The sequence below is a fragment of the Carcharhinus amblyrhynchos genome, chromosome 8 (assembly GCF_965287045.1).
Source record: "Carcharhinus amblyrhynchos chromosome 8, sCarAmb.v2.hapA, whole genome shotgun sequence".
Taxonomy (NCBI): domain Eukaryota; kingdom Metazoa; phylum Chordata; class Chondrichthyes; order Carcharhiniformes; family Carcharhinidae; genus Carcharhinus; species Carcharhinus amblyrhynchos.
The window spans coordinates 34,405,477-34,420,800 of NC_137331.1; the positions used below are offsets into that span (position 1 = coordinate 34,405,477).

Below are 15,324 nucleotides of genomic sequence, written 5' to 3' on the forward strand. Positions count from 1 at the left end.
TTGCCTCAGGACTGCTTTGATCTGTGTCAGTCTACATTGCGTTCAGGTACTGCAATAAGACTTGAAATCAGAATCTTCTGACAGCTTTTGTGTTATGACTGAGCCAAATTCACAGTTTGATTCAAACTATCATTGTTGTCACAGCCGCTGAAACTGACAATCCCCACACATGCTCAACCCAGCAGTTACAATGACTGGGGTAAAAGACCAGTTTGTAATTCTGAAAGACACATTGACACCCTATGGATTGTGGGTTGATGCAGTGCCTTGGCAAATGCCTTAGTGTCTAGAAATAATACTAGCCAGGATTTGGCATTTCTCAGTGTCTACGTTATTGGACAATCTATGCTTCTGAATGTAGCCTTTTATTGCTGAGGTGGTGGATTCTGAGCCCGAAGTGTGTCTGATGACAATATGGCTTTCTTCCTGCTACCTTTCTCTTATGGTCTTCGTTTGGGCTACTCTTCTTCACTTAGGAGAAGATATTTCTCAAATACTTTAAAAGATATTGCAGCCAGAAATTCTAATGGTGAAAATCTCACCCTTACACTTCAGGGATTTCTTTTTGGGAGACACCCCAGAATGTAGGATAGATCTTCCGGGCTTACTGCAACCAAGTCGAGAAAAGAACATGGGTTGGGTGTGATTCTATGAACTATGAGATTCCAAGCAATTCATGTTCCCGTTCATTAATCATCGGTTCATTTTGAGACTGAAGTGATTCAAATTTTCTGCTGGCTTTCTTTCCCTGCTTTGTGACATGTTTTCCTCCGATTAATATTCACTGATGTGAAAGCAGCAAATTTCCATGCCTCCGCTCCCCGTGCCCTTGTCTGTGACAGGGTTGCTGATCTTCCCAGATTACTGATGCTGTCTGACTTACCTGGTGAACCCAGTCTTTTACGCTTTTGGTGAGATGATAAAGGAATTGACCAATTTCACTGTCAGAGGATCAGACAAGTCTAGGGGGGTTGGTGGGTGGGTTGAGAGAGCAGAGAAGCCAACACTCAGATGAGATGGCAGGGGAGATCAGAGTACTCTCAGGGCAAGGAGTTAGAAATGGGTTAACAGACCTTCCAGTTAAGCCCTAATTTGATGTCAATTATTCAATAGAAGTCACTGATATATAGAGGGGCCACAGGTGGTGTTAGTTATTGGTGGAGGATTGTGTGGACTTGGATCAAGGAAATAAAGGTATTTTATGAAGAAGCAGAATTTGTCTCTTTTACTCTGCAACAATTGAGAGGTTTAAACACAAAGGAACCTTTCAATTTGCTTTTAAGTTTTAACTTATTAAAGATTATTTAATAATGTCACAAGTTGGCTTACATTAACACTGCTAAGAAGTTACTGTGAAAATCCCCAAGTCGCTGTACTCCAGCAGCTGTTCGGGTACACTGAGGGAGAATTAAGCACAGCCAATGCACCTAACCAGCACGTGGGAGGAAACTGGAGTGCCCAGAGGAAACCCATACAGACATGGGGAGAAGGTGCAGATTCCGCACAGAGAATGACCCAAACCCAGGAATCGAACCTGGGTCCCTGGTGCTGCGAGGCAGCAGTGCTAACCACTATGCCTAAATTAAGTATCTCCGTGTAAAACTGCCCCTTAAGATCATGTAAAGGAATAAAGGTAGGTATATGGGGGTTAGAATAGTCATCCAGGACAGACAGAACAGGCTCTAAACGGCTAGCCCTTGATCTGAATTGTAAGTTCTTGTCCGATCTCTCAAATGCACAGTTAAATCAAGTGAACTGGGGAATAATGGTGTCCTTAAATCCAGTCTTGGCATGCAGATAAAGTGCTTAATATAAACTTGGCTTGATTTGTAAGGGTTCTTTTGTTGAGTAACCCAGGTTTCTTCCTGATGTCAAGGATTGTAGGGTGGATAGGAAACATATAGTATCTGTGTGATCCATTTCTTTAACTGTTTAATTGTGATGTATTCTGTGCCAGAGAGTACAGGAGGAAATCATATTAATATTCTGGATCCTGCACAGAAACCACAACTGCACATAACCACCCTTGCTGTGATTGAAAGAAGCATGCAAAAATAACTTTTTTATTCTAGAAAGAAACACCCCAGAAGAGTTATTGAGGAATTTATTTTCAGTTTTGTTGAAACTTTGGACAGAATACACTTTATTTTCAAATGTTCCTGGAGGCTGTGTGGTAATCTGTCAAATATCAAATCAAGTAAAGAAATATTTTAAATAATTAGTAATGAAGACAAGCAGTTGAAAATAGACGTGTCAGTCCCGAGGAAGTTCACAAGAATGATCACTGGAATGAAGGCTTTGTCATATGAGGAGTGGTTGAGGACTCTGGATGTATACTTGATAGAGCTTAGAAGGATGAGGGGGGATCTAATTAAAACTTGCAGATAATACTGAGAGGCCTAAACAGAATGGACATGGAGAGGATACTTTCACTAGTGGGAGAGACTAGAACCTGAGGGCACAAACTCAGAGTTAAGAGCGTTCCTTTAAAACTGAGATGAGGAAGAATTTCTTCAGCCAGAGGGTAGTGAATCTGTGGAACTCATTCCACAGAGAGGCATGGAGGCCAGGTCATTGAGTGTCTTTAAGACAGAGAGAGATAGGTTCTTGATCAATAAGGGGATCAAAGGTTATGGGGAGAAGGCAGGAGAATGAGAATCATGTTAATACGATCGAATGACAGAGCAGACTCAATGGGCTGAATGGCCCAATTCTGCTTCTATATCTTATGGTTTTTTTAGCAGACACAGTGAAGGTAATAAATGGGATCTATAACAACCAAATGATTTACCCTAGTGGGTTGCCAGCATTAATTGTACAAATAAATTTTTCTAATTCTGCCACAGTTGGAGACCTGCTGAAAAGATGGCTGTTCTTTTATGGTCCTGTTTAATTATACCGTATAAAATAAATATCAATGCACAGCTCTTTCCCAATTCAGCCTTCAAGAAGATTTGAGTATAGGAGCAAGGATATCTTACTGCAGACGCATAAGGCCCTTGTGAGATCACACCTGGGGTATTGCCTGCAGTTTTGGTCTCCTTGACTAAGAAGTAATATTCTTGCCATAGAGGGAGTGCAGCAAAGATTCGTCACAGATTCCTGGAATGGGAGGAGGGATTGGGTTGACTGGGCCTGTATTCACTTGAGTTTAGAAGAATGAGACGGGATTTAATTGAAATATAAAATACTGATGGGGCTGGATAGACTGGATGCAAGGATGGTGTTTCCCCTGGCTGGGTGGTGGTCTAGAACAAGGAGTCACAGTCTCAGGATACGGAGTTGGCCACTTAAGACTGAGATGAGGAGAGAATGGGGAACCTGTGGAATTCTCTACAACAGAAGGCTGTGGTGGCCAAGTGTCTAAATATATTTAAGAAGGAAATAGATTCCTAGACCCAGGAGGCATGGAGAGAGAGTAGGAGTATGGCATTGAGAAAGCATCAGCCATGATCATATTGAATGGTGGAGCAAGCTTGAGGGGCTGAATGGCCTACTCCTGCATGTATTTTTTTATGTGATCTTTCTTCTTGATTTGGGCTGACATTGCGAGTACAGTACTGGGGGAGTTCTGCATTTTTGGGGTGTCGCCTTTTAGGTGTGATCTTAAACTGAGCCCTCATCAGCCTTCTGAGGTGGATGCAAAAAACCCCTGGCAATATTTTGGAGAAGAGCAAGGGAGAGCTGTCCCTGGTCTCCTGGCCAATACTTATCCATGATGTGGAGATGCCAGCGTTGGACTGGGGTAAACACAGTAAGAAGTCTCTCAACACCAGGTTAAAATCCAACAGGTTTATTTGTTGGAGAGCCCCGAAAGCTAGTGGTGTTTGCTACCAAATAAACCTGTTGGACTTTAACCTAGTTTGTGAGACTTCTTACAATATTTATCCCTCAATACACACAACACAAAACAGTTAACTGATTATTAACATGTTTCTGTCTGTGGGAGCTTGATGTTGCTTGCTTGCTGCTACAGCTCGAGGGACATGTGTTCGATTCTCAGATTGGGGTTAATGTCTGTGTGGAGTTTGCATGGAGTTCTCTCCATGTCTGCGTGAGTTTCCTCTGGGTGCTCTAGTTTCCTCCCACAGTCCGAAAGATGTACTGGTCAGGTGCATTGGCCGTGCTAAATTCTCCCTCGTTGTACCTGAGCAGGTGCCGGAGTGTGGCTACTAGGGGATTTTCACATAAATTCATTACAGTGTTAGTGTAAGCCTACTTGTCACACTAATAAACTTTTTTTAAAAAAAAAAGGGTGAGTGAAATTTTAAGTTGAAGGAAGAAAGAAAGCAATCTGCCTCTTTCTTAAACAGTGCTTTTCATATGACCTTGTGATGTCCAATAGTGCCTTACAGCCAGTTAAGTACTTTTGGATAGTTGTCACTATTGTTAGATTGGAAAATGTTCCAGCCAACTTGCATATAACAAGTTCCCACAAATGGCAGTGGAATAAATGATTGGATGATCTCTTTTTATTTGAGATGTTGAGGGGGAAATGTTAGCCACCACACTTAAGAGTACTTGCCATCTCTTTGAAAAGTGCCATGGAAAGCCTTTAAAGTTCAGTCAGGAAACAGGTGAGCTGCTGAAAGAACAGATGATTTAAAACTTCAGAACAAAGTACAAATGAACAAGTTATGGCTCCAGTTGCCAAACCTCTTAGACTGCCCAGATTGAAAAATGACACTTGGAGTATTGGGCCTCATTTCCATTGTAAGTGGCCAACTTCAAGCCCATGGCGAATGGGCATGTGACTGCAGGCCAGTGGAAGTTGTGGGTGGCCATTGGCTGTCCACCAGCATTGAGGGTGGTGTTGTTACAGGCGGGCGACCCCCCACCCCTCCCCAAATACCTACCGAAGCCAGAAACAGTTCAAACAGGGGAGACTTGACTTTCCACCCAGATGGCCTCAACGGAATTTAGAATTCCAATTCTGAACGGTCTTTCATCTTCCAAAGCTCGTCTCACTTGACATAACCTGAAAACAAAGCTGTGTGTTGTGATACCATCTGAATCAGAACACATCCTTTAAGAAAAAGGCCCCACTTTGAGGAATGGGTTCAGGTTGAAGATGGTGGAATCCAAGTCAGATATTGATGGCTAAATCACTTGGTTCATTTTAACTGCTTATCCATCTGACTTCTTCTGAACTGAGAGGGTTGAAAATTAACCTTGTTATTTAAAGAGTATAATAATTTTTCATTTATTTCCTGTTGCCGTGATTTGGGGGCCTATCTTTTGCAGCTAAATTATTCTTTTCTCCAAGAAGATCTCTTTCGTTGCACTGAGATTTTTCTTACAAACCTTTGAAATTGTGGCTGATAAGATGCTACAATAGTTTCCTTTACTCTTTGAGGAGCTCTGGCTATTGTACTTTCCCTGGGAAACCTATCAAAGGCTCATTTGGTTAACAATAGTTGATTTTATGTGGTTTTACTGAGATTATGAGCTGCCATTGGGATTCAGTAGCTCGATGGCGCTAGTTGGAGCATTTCAATTCTTCTGGATCCACAAAAAATTCCGTCTCCAAAAATTCTAAGCATTTACCAGCCGCAGGTGGTCTCTTTAGGGGATCACTGGTAAGGCCATTCACCACCTAGTACGAATGGCCAGAGCATGAGTGGTGGTGGGGTTCTGCCTACTTGTATCTGAATTAAGAGTGGCATATTGGCACAGTGCTTTTTATTTATTCATGGGTCATGGGCATCGCCGGCTGGCCAGCATTTATTGCCCATTCCTATTTGCCCTTGAGGAGGTGGTGGTGAGTTGCCTTCTTGAAACACTGATACAACAGAATGTTTCGCTCAGCCATTTCAGAGGGGTAGTTGTGAATCAACCATGTTTCTGTGGTTCTGAAGTCACATTTAAGCCAGACCAGGTAAGAACAGCAGATTTCCTTCCCTAAAAGATATTAGTGAACAAGAAAGGTTTTTCTGACAATTGGTGATGGTTTCATGGTCATCATTAGATACTTAACTCCATATTTTTTTAAATTGAATTCAAATTTCACCAGCTACCCTGGCAAGATTCAAGCCCAGGTCCCCAGAGCTTCAGCTATTTCAAGATTAATAGTCAAGCAATAGTACCAGTAGGCCATTGCCTTCCAGATGTATCTGCTGCCTCAGCACCAGGGACCCAGTTCAATTTCGGCCTTGGGTCACTATCTGTGTGGAGTTTGCACGTTCTCCCCGTGTCTGCGTGAGTTTCCTCTGGGTGCTCCGGTTTCCCCCACAGTCTAAATATGTAAAGGATAGGTGGATTGGTTAGACTAAATTACCCCTTCGTGTAAGGGAGATTAGCAGGGTAAATACATGGGGTTACAGGGATAGGACCCGGATGGGATTGTAGTCAGCGCAGGCTCGATGGGCCAAATGGTCGCCTCCTGCACTGTAGGTATTTAAGATTCTAATATTACAAATGGAATCCTACAAAAGAGAGTTAATCTGGGTTTCCGTCAGACACTTCCTTAACTGTCAGCTACAGCAAAAATCAGAAGTTAACTGGAGCCAGAACTTGTCACCACCTGGGCAAGATAGAATCATAGAATTCTTACAGTGCAGAAGTTACTATTGAATTCTATGGTAATTCCTGTAAAAGAAGACAACATGAACGTGACATCGGGAAAGCAAAGTGCATATAAATCTAAAGTTAAACTACAAAGTGTGCATTCAAAATACGAAGGTAGCTCCTGCACATAAACAACTATTATCTTCACTGTTTGATTATGTCCATCAGAATCGGTATGTCCCACAAGAATCCCTGTCGCAGCGCGTGACGAGAAAGGTTTCGAACTGATGATTGGCTTTAACATACCACAAAAAGCACAGGAAATATCCGGATCATTGACGACAGAAGCAGGTTTCCTATTCACGTCTCAAACAGATGCGACAGAGAACACCAGGTACGACTCACAGTTGAAGATCTTTGCCTCAACATATTCCACTTCACAAAATAATTGAGAACAAAAAAAAATCAAATTCTTATTATAGTAAGGCAAAAATTCCCCATGAGATGAAGGTTTCCACTGGGCGAATGAGGTACACTTTGGCCAGAACCTTGCTTTAATGCATTTAACTGCAATGTTATCACCATATTAGAACTGACCCTGAGGAAACCCCCACATTTTTTTAAATTCTTAGATCTCTGCACATCTTGCAACTTGACCAATAAGCTTCTGAACAGTCAGTAAAAATTGTGCTGATGATTTAAAACAAAAGCTTTTATTGCAAAATAGGCAAGTTATAATTTTGCAGGATCTATAATATTCAAAGAAAAAGTTGACTTCTTCACGGAAAGCATTATCTGTAGAGATAGTTAAAAAGGAAATTGTGTTATACAGAACATCTACCACGCTATCTCCATGGGAAGTCTGAACCTTGTGATGAGAGGTTCATGCACAATTGAATCTTTTGAAAAGCATTACTACTTTGCCAAGAAGTGTTATCCTGAGATCAGAATTCCTTTGGCCCTAAATAGAAAATTTAATCTGTAAATTTTTATGGCCATTTCTTTGGCAATTAGATCTGAAATGACAGTGGAAGATATGGAATCAAAATTTGCATCCGACATCAAAACTCTGGAATTCTAAAATGTACTCACATCACTACAAAATTAGTAAAAATTGATGTTATACCAATGAGCATTTAGTTTAATTTAGTCATCCATTGGGACATAGGCGTTGCTGTCTGGCCAACATTTTTTGCCCATCCCTAGTTGCCCAAGAGCAATTGAGAGTCAACTACACATTGCTCTGGCTGTGGAGGTACACGTAGGCTAGATAAGGATGGCAGATTTCCTTCCCCAAAGGACATTAGTGAACCAGATGTTTTTTTTTTCAACAATCGACAATGGTCTCATCAATAGATTCTTAATTCCAGATTTCTTTTTATATTGAATTCAAATTCCACCATCTGCTGTGGCTGGATTGGAATCCGGGTCCCCAGAACATTAGCTGAGTTTCTGGATTAATAGAATAGTGATAATACCATTGGGTCATCTCTCCTAAGGACTGATAAAAGTGAGTTTTAGTCCTTGGATTGATGTTGCGTTTAAATATAATTTTTGCCCATTTTATACTTCCCGCATGATTTGCTTTCCAATTATGGATAGGAAAATCAGGTAGAGTCTAAAAGGAGCTTCTAATTTATGATCTCTTGTGCCCAACCGGTTAGGTTGTGGTGTTATCCCCGGTAACGTTTCATTAGGAACTGGAAACAGATATTAAATGGTTTGTTTTATTAAAATACAGTACACTGGTCAGAGATTACGCAGTCAGTGGCCATGATTATGTCAGCAGCCTTGCAGATATCACTTCCTACTGAAAAAGGGGCTGTTTCTTTTATTTATTCATGGGACTTGGGCGTCGCTGGCTGGCCAGCATTTATTTCCCATCCCTAGTTGCCTGAGGGCAGTTGAGAGTCAACCACATTGCTGTGGCTCTGGAGTCACATGTAGGTCAGACCAGATAAAGGACAGCAGATTTCCTTCCCTAAAGGACATTAGTGAATTAGGTGGGTTTTTCTGACAATCAACAATAGTTTCACAGTCATCAGCAGATTCTTAATTCCAGATTTTTTTTATTCAATTCAAATTCCACCACCTGCCATGGTGGGATTCGAACTGGGTCCCCAGTACATTAGCTGAGTTTTTGGATGAATCGTCTCGCGATAATACCACTAGGCCATCGTCTCTCCTTTTGCACCTTTGGTGTTGATTAGTGTGCCTGCTTGTAATTTCATCTGATCATAAAACAGCCTTCTGGTGTGGTTTGGCAGTGAAGCCACGACCTCTTCCAGTTTGAACCTAAATTACTGAGTTGGCATTCGGAGAGTTCCTTCATGTGAAATACATCTCCCATTCGTTGACTGAAATAAGTGAAGGCTGACATTAGTTTTGGGTGAATTCACACCCCACCCAAGTTTCTTTTTCATTAGCACACATGTCGTTTATATGAAAGTGTTGCACCACTTTAAAATTGATAGCTTCATGAGAGGAGAGCCCCTTTCCACTTGCGGGCGATAAGTTGCCAGTTAATTGTAATTTGTGATGAGTCGCTGGGCAACTGGCGCTGTATTGATTGGTTTCACTATTTGGGAAGGAATTCCTCCATTTTTTTCTAAATAGGCTAAAGATGATTTTTCTTCAATTTATTTTATATTTGCTACATGGTTGCATTGCTAGCAGTTCAGTGTATAGTATGGTATCACCCATAAGTGGAAATGAGCTCTCTCATGAAGCTATCAAGGTCTCTTTTAAAGGGGTGCAGCACTTTCATACAAACCACATATGTGCTAATGAAAAAGAAACTGGATAGGGTGTGAATGCACCCAAAACTAATGTCACCCTTCATATATTTTAGTCAATGAATGGGAGATGTATTTCAGTGGGATTGATTGAGGAGATATACAGATGTTAGCCTTGTTTATCAGCTCCAAGGAAACCTGTTTCCCTCACAGCACTGAGGGATAAGGTGCACATTTTCCAGTGGACCATGCAAAAGCCAAAAAGTGCGCAAGGCAAGTCTAACTTACAGTGGATGCTCTGCTGCAACAAAACTACATTTGGATTTCGGTGAAGTTGAAGAGGACTAGGGGGCACAGCCTCAAGATAAAGGGGAGGCGGTTTAGAACGGAGTTGAGGAGGAACTTCTTCACTCAAAGGGTGGTGAATCTCTGGAATTCTCTGCCCGTTGAAGTGGTGGAGGCTGCCTCGCTAAATATTTTTAAGAAGCGGGTTGATGGGTTCTTGATAAGAGAGGGGATTAAGGGTTATGGGGAGAGGGCGGGAAAGTGGAACTGAGCCACAACAGATCAGCCATGATCTTATTGAATGGCGGGGCAGGCTCGAAGGGCTAGATGGCCTACTCCTGCTCCTATTTCTTATGTTCTTATGAATTTAGGAATGCAGAAACAAGTTATGGTCAGCACAATGGCTGGCACTGCTGCCTCACAGTGCCAGAGACCTATGTTCAATTCCAGCCTCAGGTGACTGTGAGTTTGCACGTTCTCCCCGTGTCTGCGTGGGTTTTCTCCAGACGCTCCGGTTTCCTCCCACAGGTTGATTGGCCATGCAAAATTGTCCCCTTAGTGTCCCAAGATGTGTAGTTTAGATGGATTAGCTATGGTAAATGTGGGGGGGTTACAAGATTAGGGAAGGGGGGAGGACCTGGATAGAATACCCTGTCAGAGAATTGGTGCAAAATGGCCTCCTCCTGCACTGTAGGGATTTGCTAGAACAGAAAAATATTTATTAAAGTTCTTGGATTGCTTATGGCAGATGCCCATGAAAAATACACGTATATAATTCTGAAATCAGAGCCCACATCTTCCTTTGTTGGCTTGTTAATGGAATATAATCTTATTATTCATGTGTTTCCAGAGACATATTTCCAGAAGGTCTACCTCCTTCTTATGTATTTGTTGCCACCCTACGTTTACAAAGCCCAACAAACAAGCAGAAATTTGACCTGTGGAGAATCCTATCCAAAGAAGGAATTATTCAGGCAGCTGTCACGATTGATGGTAAACAGCAGACCGTGTTCTTTACTACTACCAGTCTGGTCAATGAGATCCAGACAGTGGCATTTAAAGATGGCAAGCTACAGGTTGGTGCTCTAACTATATCTGTCTTAATGCTTTCTATAATATGTCTTTAAACTCCACATTAAATGGATCATACCAAGCAAGGTTCTGGAAAGTTAACATGGGGATCTTAATTTTGTTGCGGCGTTTGAATGTTTGTGAACAAATTTGGCAATTAACTATTAAATTGTCCATTTTGAGCGTGGCCCACTATGAATTTTGATCCCTTGCGCACATACAGAAAGCAGGAAATTTTGTTGCCACTATTTTACTTTATGAAGATTTTTTGTAATAATGAGTGATCAAGTTGCAAACCTTTAGGCAATGACCACATACCTTGCTTGATTATATTTGGAATAAGTGTAGGCCATAAAGAACTATTGCCCCACTCATAGAATCCTACAGTGCAGAAGGAGATCAATTGGCCCAATGAGTCTGCACCAACAATAATCCCACCCAGACCCTATCCCCATATATTTACCTTAGCTAGTCCCCCTGACACTATGACCATGCTAAATTAGCCCTATCAATGTAGCCCACTCATCTTTGGACTGCTGGTGGAAACCAGAGCACTCAGAGGAAACCCACGCAGAGAATATGTAAACTTCACACAGATGGTGATCCAAGCTGGGAATTGAGCCTGGGTCCCTGATGCTGTGAGGCAATAGTGCTAACCACTGTGCCACCGTGCCATCCCACTCCTGCAGTGACTCCAGATGTAAGCATAGGGTGTACGAACCATGAGCTTGGCAGAAGCTTGCTGCCTCATCTTCCCTACTGCCTCCAAGCTCTCTTGTGCAATGATATCCAGAGTCATTTCCTCTAAGAGAAAGCATATTGCAATTGTTGAGACCTCCTTCACTTTGTGCCTATGGTCAGCACTGCTGCCTCACAGTGCCAGAGACTCGGTTCGATGCCCAGCTTGAATGACTGTGTGGAGTTTGCACATTCTCCCCATGTCTGTGTGGGTTTCCTCCAGGTGCTCCGATTTCCTCCCTTAATCCAAAAATGTGCGGATTAGGTGGATTGGCCGTACTAAATTGCTCCTTTGTGTAGGGGGAGCTAGCTTGGGTAAATGCATGGGTTTGTGGGGATAGGGCTTGCGTGGGATTGTGGTCGGTGCAGACTGATGGGCTGTACTGTAGGATTCTATGATCTATTTCTATGATCTATTCTCTGGTGTTTTGTGCTGTCTTGTCATTCAGGAATTATTGTAGTCTTCTTATGCTATAAGTGGAAGGAGCAAGATTGAGCAAATTGCTCAACCTAAAGCCCATCGTTTCTGCTAATGAATGAACACAACTGTTGTGTTCTGTTATCGTGTTAAGATGAGAAGATTTTGAAAATGTGAGTTCGTCAAGACTTTTGCTTGCACTTTGCGGCTTGAATATTTGTCAGTTGGTATGAATGGTTAGCAATAAAAGAGCTGGAATGCTTTAAGAGTACTTGCTATGAGCAGCAACTCAATGGGCAGCATTTATGTAGCTATTTGCCTTTAAATGTTCTAATGTCAATTTAACTGTTTGCAACATTCCTTAATTTCCCACCAACTTTTGACAATGTTTTAGTCCAGGGCCCCTAGGGATCAGGAACGCTATTTGGGTAATAAGTTACAGCAATCACAGCAAGTTGTCTGAACCGCAAGTCAGTAAGCATACCAACTACATCCTTTCTCTTGCTTCATTACTGCCATTTAATTGAAAAGAATTTTAAAAAAAAATTGTACATGGGTGTTGCTGGCTGGGACAGCATTTATTGCCTGTCCCTCATTGCCCTTGAACTGAATGGCTTATTAGGCCATTCCAGGGGACAAAGTCAACCACATAGTTATGGGTCTGGCATTACATGTAGGCCAGACTGGGTAAGGACGTCAGATTTCCTTCCCTAAAGGACATCAGTGAACCAGATGGGATTTTTATGACAATTGGCATTGGTCAGCATTAGATTTTTACTCCAGACTTTCACAGAATTTAAACTTCAGCATCTGCGACGATGGGATTTGAACGCAAGTCCCTAGATTATTATCCTGGATCTCTGGATTACTAGTCCAGTGACAATACCATTACACCCCCTAGCTAATACATGGGGCTAACTCATGCAGGTTTGAAAAACAAGCATGGCTAATTAATAAACATTTCCTCTCATCTCATAAGCAACGTTGCTATGTGAATAGCTTTTGATTTATATCATGGATTAACAGAATACCATTGGCCCTGGTGCACAAACTGCAACTCTCCATTATTTGACGGGGTGGATTAGGTGTAGTGTAGTTGGCATTTTCGTGTGTTGTTTAATAATTGGGGAACATTGGCTGGGGATTGTGCAGGGCACAATATGCCAGGGTGAAAAACGTCGGTTTCTTGATGGCAGGATCGTGGAATCTTGACTGCCATGGCCTTTCCCACTGAGCCTCATTGGGAACTAGATTTGTATCTCATGCACGCAGATTAAAACGCCCAATTGACCAGAATCGCCCACCTGGGGAAATCTTTTGCGCTGCCAGCAGGAATTCATACTGCTCTGATTCACCAGCGGACAAACCTGGCGAGAGAGTAAAGATTACTTAGCTGGGGAGCTAGGGCACTGAGGACCACACAATTCTGGAGACCTTCACAAAGTGTATGTGCAATGATTGTACACTCGTGTTACCACTGTTTATACTTCTCAGAAACAGAAAAATAGGATCAGGAGTAGTCCAGGAGGGACATAGAAAGGGTGAACAGTTGGAAGCTTTTTCCCAGGGCAGAAATGACAATCACAAGGGGGCACAAGCTCAAGGTAAGGGTGGGGGGGGAAGGTTCAGTGGGAAATTGCGGGAATGTTTTTTACACAGAGTGTGGTGGGGGCCTGGAATACACTGCCAAGTGAGGTGGTGGAGGCAGACACCTTAGCCACATTGAAGACTTATCTGCATAGGCACATGAACAGACAAGGTTTAGAGGAATGAATACAGGCAGTTGGTCTAGATAGGATAACGTGGTCGGCGCAGGCTTGGTGGGCCAAAGGGCCCGTTCCTGTGCTGTACTGTTCTTTGTTGTATTTGGCCCTCGAGTTTGCTTCACCATTCAATATCATTGCTGATTTTCTGTCTCAACAACATACTCCCACACTCTCCCCATATCTCTTGACGTTCTTAGGGTCTAGAAATCTACTTCCTTCTTATATGTGGTCTTTGCAGCCGCCTTGTAGTAGAGAATGCCACAGGTTCACCAACCTCTGAGTGAAGACATTTCTTCTTATCTCAGTCCTAAATGGCCTCCTCCATATCCTGAGACTGTGATCCCTTGGCCTGGACATTCCCCAGCCAGAGCAAACAATATCTCTGCAACCGGTCTGTCCAGCTCTGTCTACCTAACTAGAGCCCCCCTCATTCTTCTAAATTCCAGTCAATACAGGCCCAGTTGACCCAGTTTTTCCTCATTATGACAATCCTGCCATTCCAGGAATCAGTCTGGTGAACATTCACTGCACTCCCTCTATGGCAAGTGTATACTTTCTTAGACCAGAACTGCACAGAATACTTCAGATGTAGTCTTGCCAAGGCCCTGTACAGCTGCAGTAAAGCATCCCTGCTCTTGTACTATGGAGTTGCTTTCCTAACTGCTTGCTGCACCTGCGTGCTCGCTTTCAGTGATTGGTGGACAAGGACTCCCTTTGTACATCAACATTTCCTAATCTACCACTATTTAAATAACGCTCTGCCGTTCTGTTTCTTCAAATGAAGTGGATAACTTCGCACTTATCCCCATTATATGTATGTTCCCACTCATTCAACTTGTCTAAATCACCCTGAAGCCTCTTAACATCTTCCTCACCACTCACATTCCCAGCAAGCTTGGAAATACTACTTCTGTTTCCCTCACCCAAGTCATTGATCTATATTGTGAATAATTGGGGTTTAAGCACTAATAAGAACATAAGAACATAAGAAATAGCAGCAGGAGTAGGCCATCTAGCCCTTCGAGCCTGCCCCGCCATTCAATAAGATCATGGCTGATCTGTCGTGGCTCAGTTCCACATTCCCGCCCTCTCCCCATAATCCTTAATCCCCTCGCTTATCAAAAACCCATCAACCCACGTCTTAAAAATATTTAGTGAGGCAGCCTCCACCACTTCAACGGGCAGAGAATTCCAGAGATTCACCACCCTTTGAGTGAAGAAGTTCCTCCTCAACTCCGTTCTAAACCGCCCCCCCCTTTATCTTGAGGCTGTGCCCCCTAGTCCTACTGTCCTTTCTGAGCGGGAAGAGTCTCTCCACCTCTATCCTATCCATCCCATTCATCATCTTATACATCTCAATGAGATCTCCCCTCATTCTTCTAAACTCTAACGAGTACAAGCCTAGTTTATTCAGCCTCTCCTCATAGCTCAATCCCCTCAACTCCTTTATCAGCCTAGTAAACCTCCTCTGCACTCCCTCCAAGGCTGACCCCATTATCACCAGCTGCCACTCTTCATTTTTCTTAACCTACCACTATGGCATGGCACTTTCCCGACATCCATACCAGAGATTACCACAAGGAGGCAGCCTGCTAATCACTATGCCCTGTGGTCACTGATGACTTTGGCAGGAGTACTCTGGGCCGAGGTCTTGAGGGTGCTGGTCCTCTGTGGGTCTCCTCCTTTGGAGTAGATGCACCCCATCGGTCTCAGAGGCTGGAACTGATGGGATCCCAGCCCAAGGGAGTCGGAACGCATGGATAACCTTAGTGTCCTGGGTCAAAGCCCCAGAGATGTCAGCCTG

At 42.9% G+C, this 15,324-nt stretch overlaps 1 protein-coding gene across 1 annotated transcript in view; it reads left to right on the forward strand.

Moving 5' to 3' along the window:
- Positions 1-15,324, forward strand: part of LOC145346938 (collagen alpha-1(XXI) chain-like) — a 43,752-nt gene that overhangs the window by 17,455 nt on the left and 10,973 nt on the right. Inside the window, exons 4-5 of the mRNA XM_080194815.1 lie at positions 6,736-6,901; positions 10,378-10,603. Coding sequence (XP_080050941.1) covers positions 6,736-6,901; positions 10,378-10,603 — 392 coding nt within the window. The remainder of the gene's footprint in view (positions 1-6,735; positions 6,902-10,377; positions 10,604-15,324) is intronic.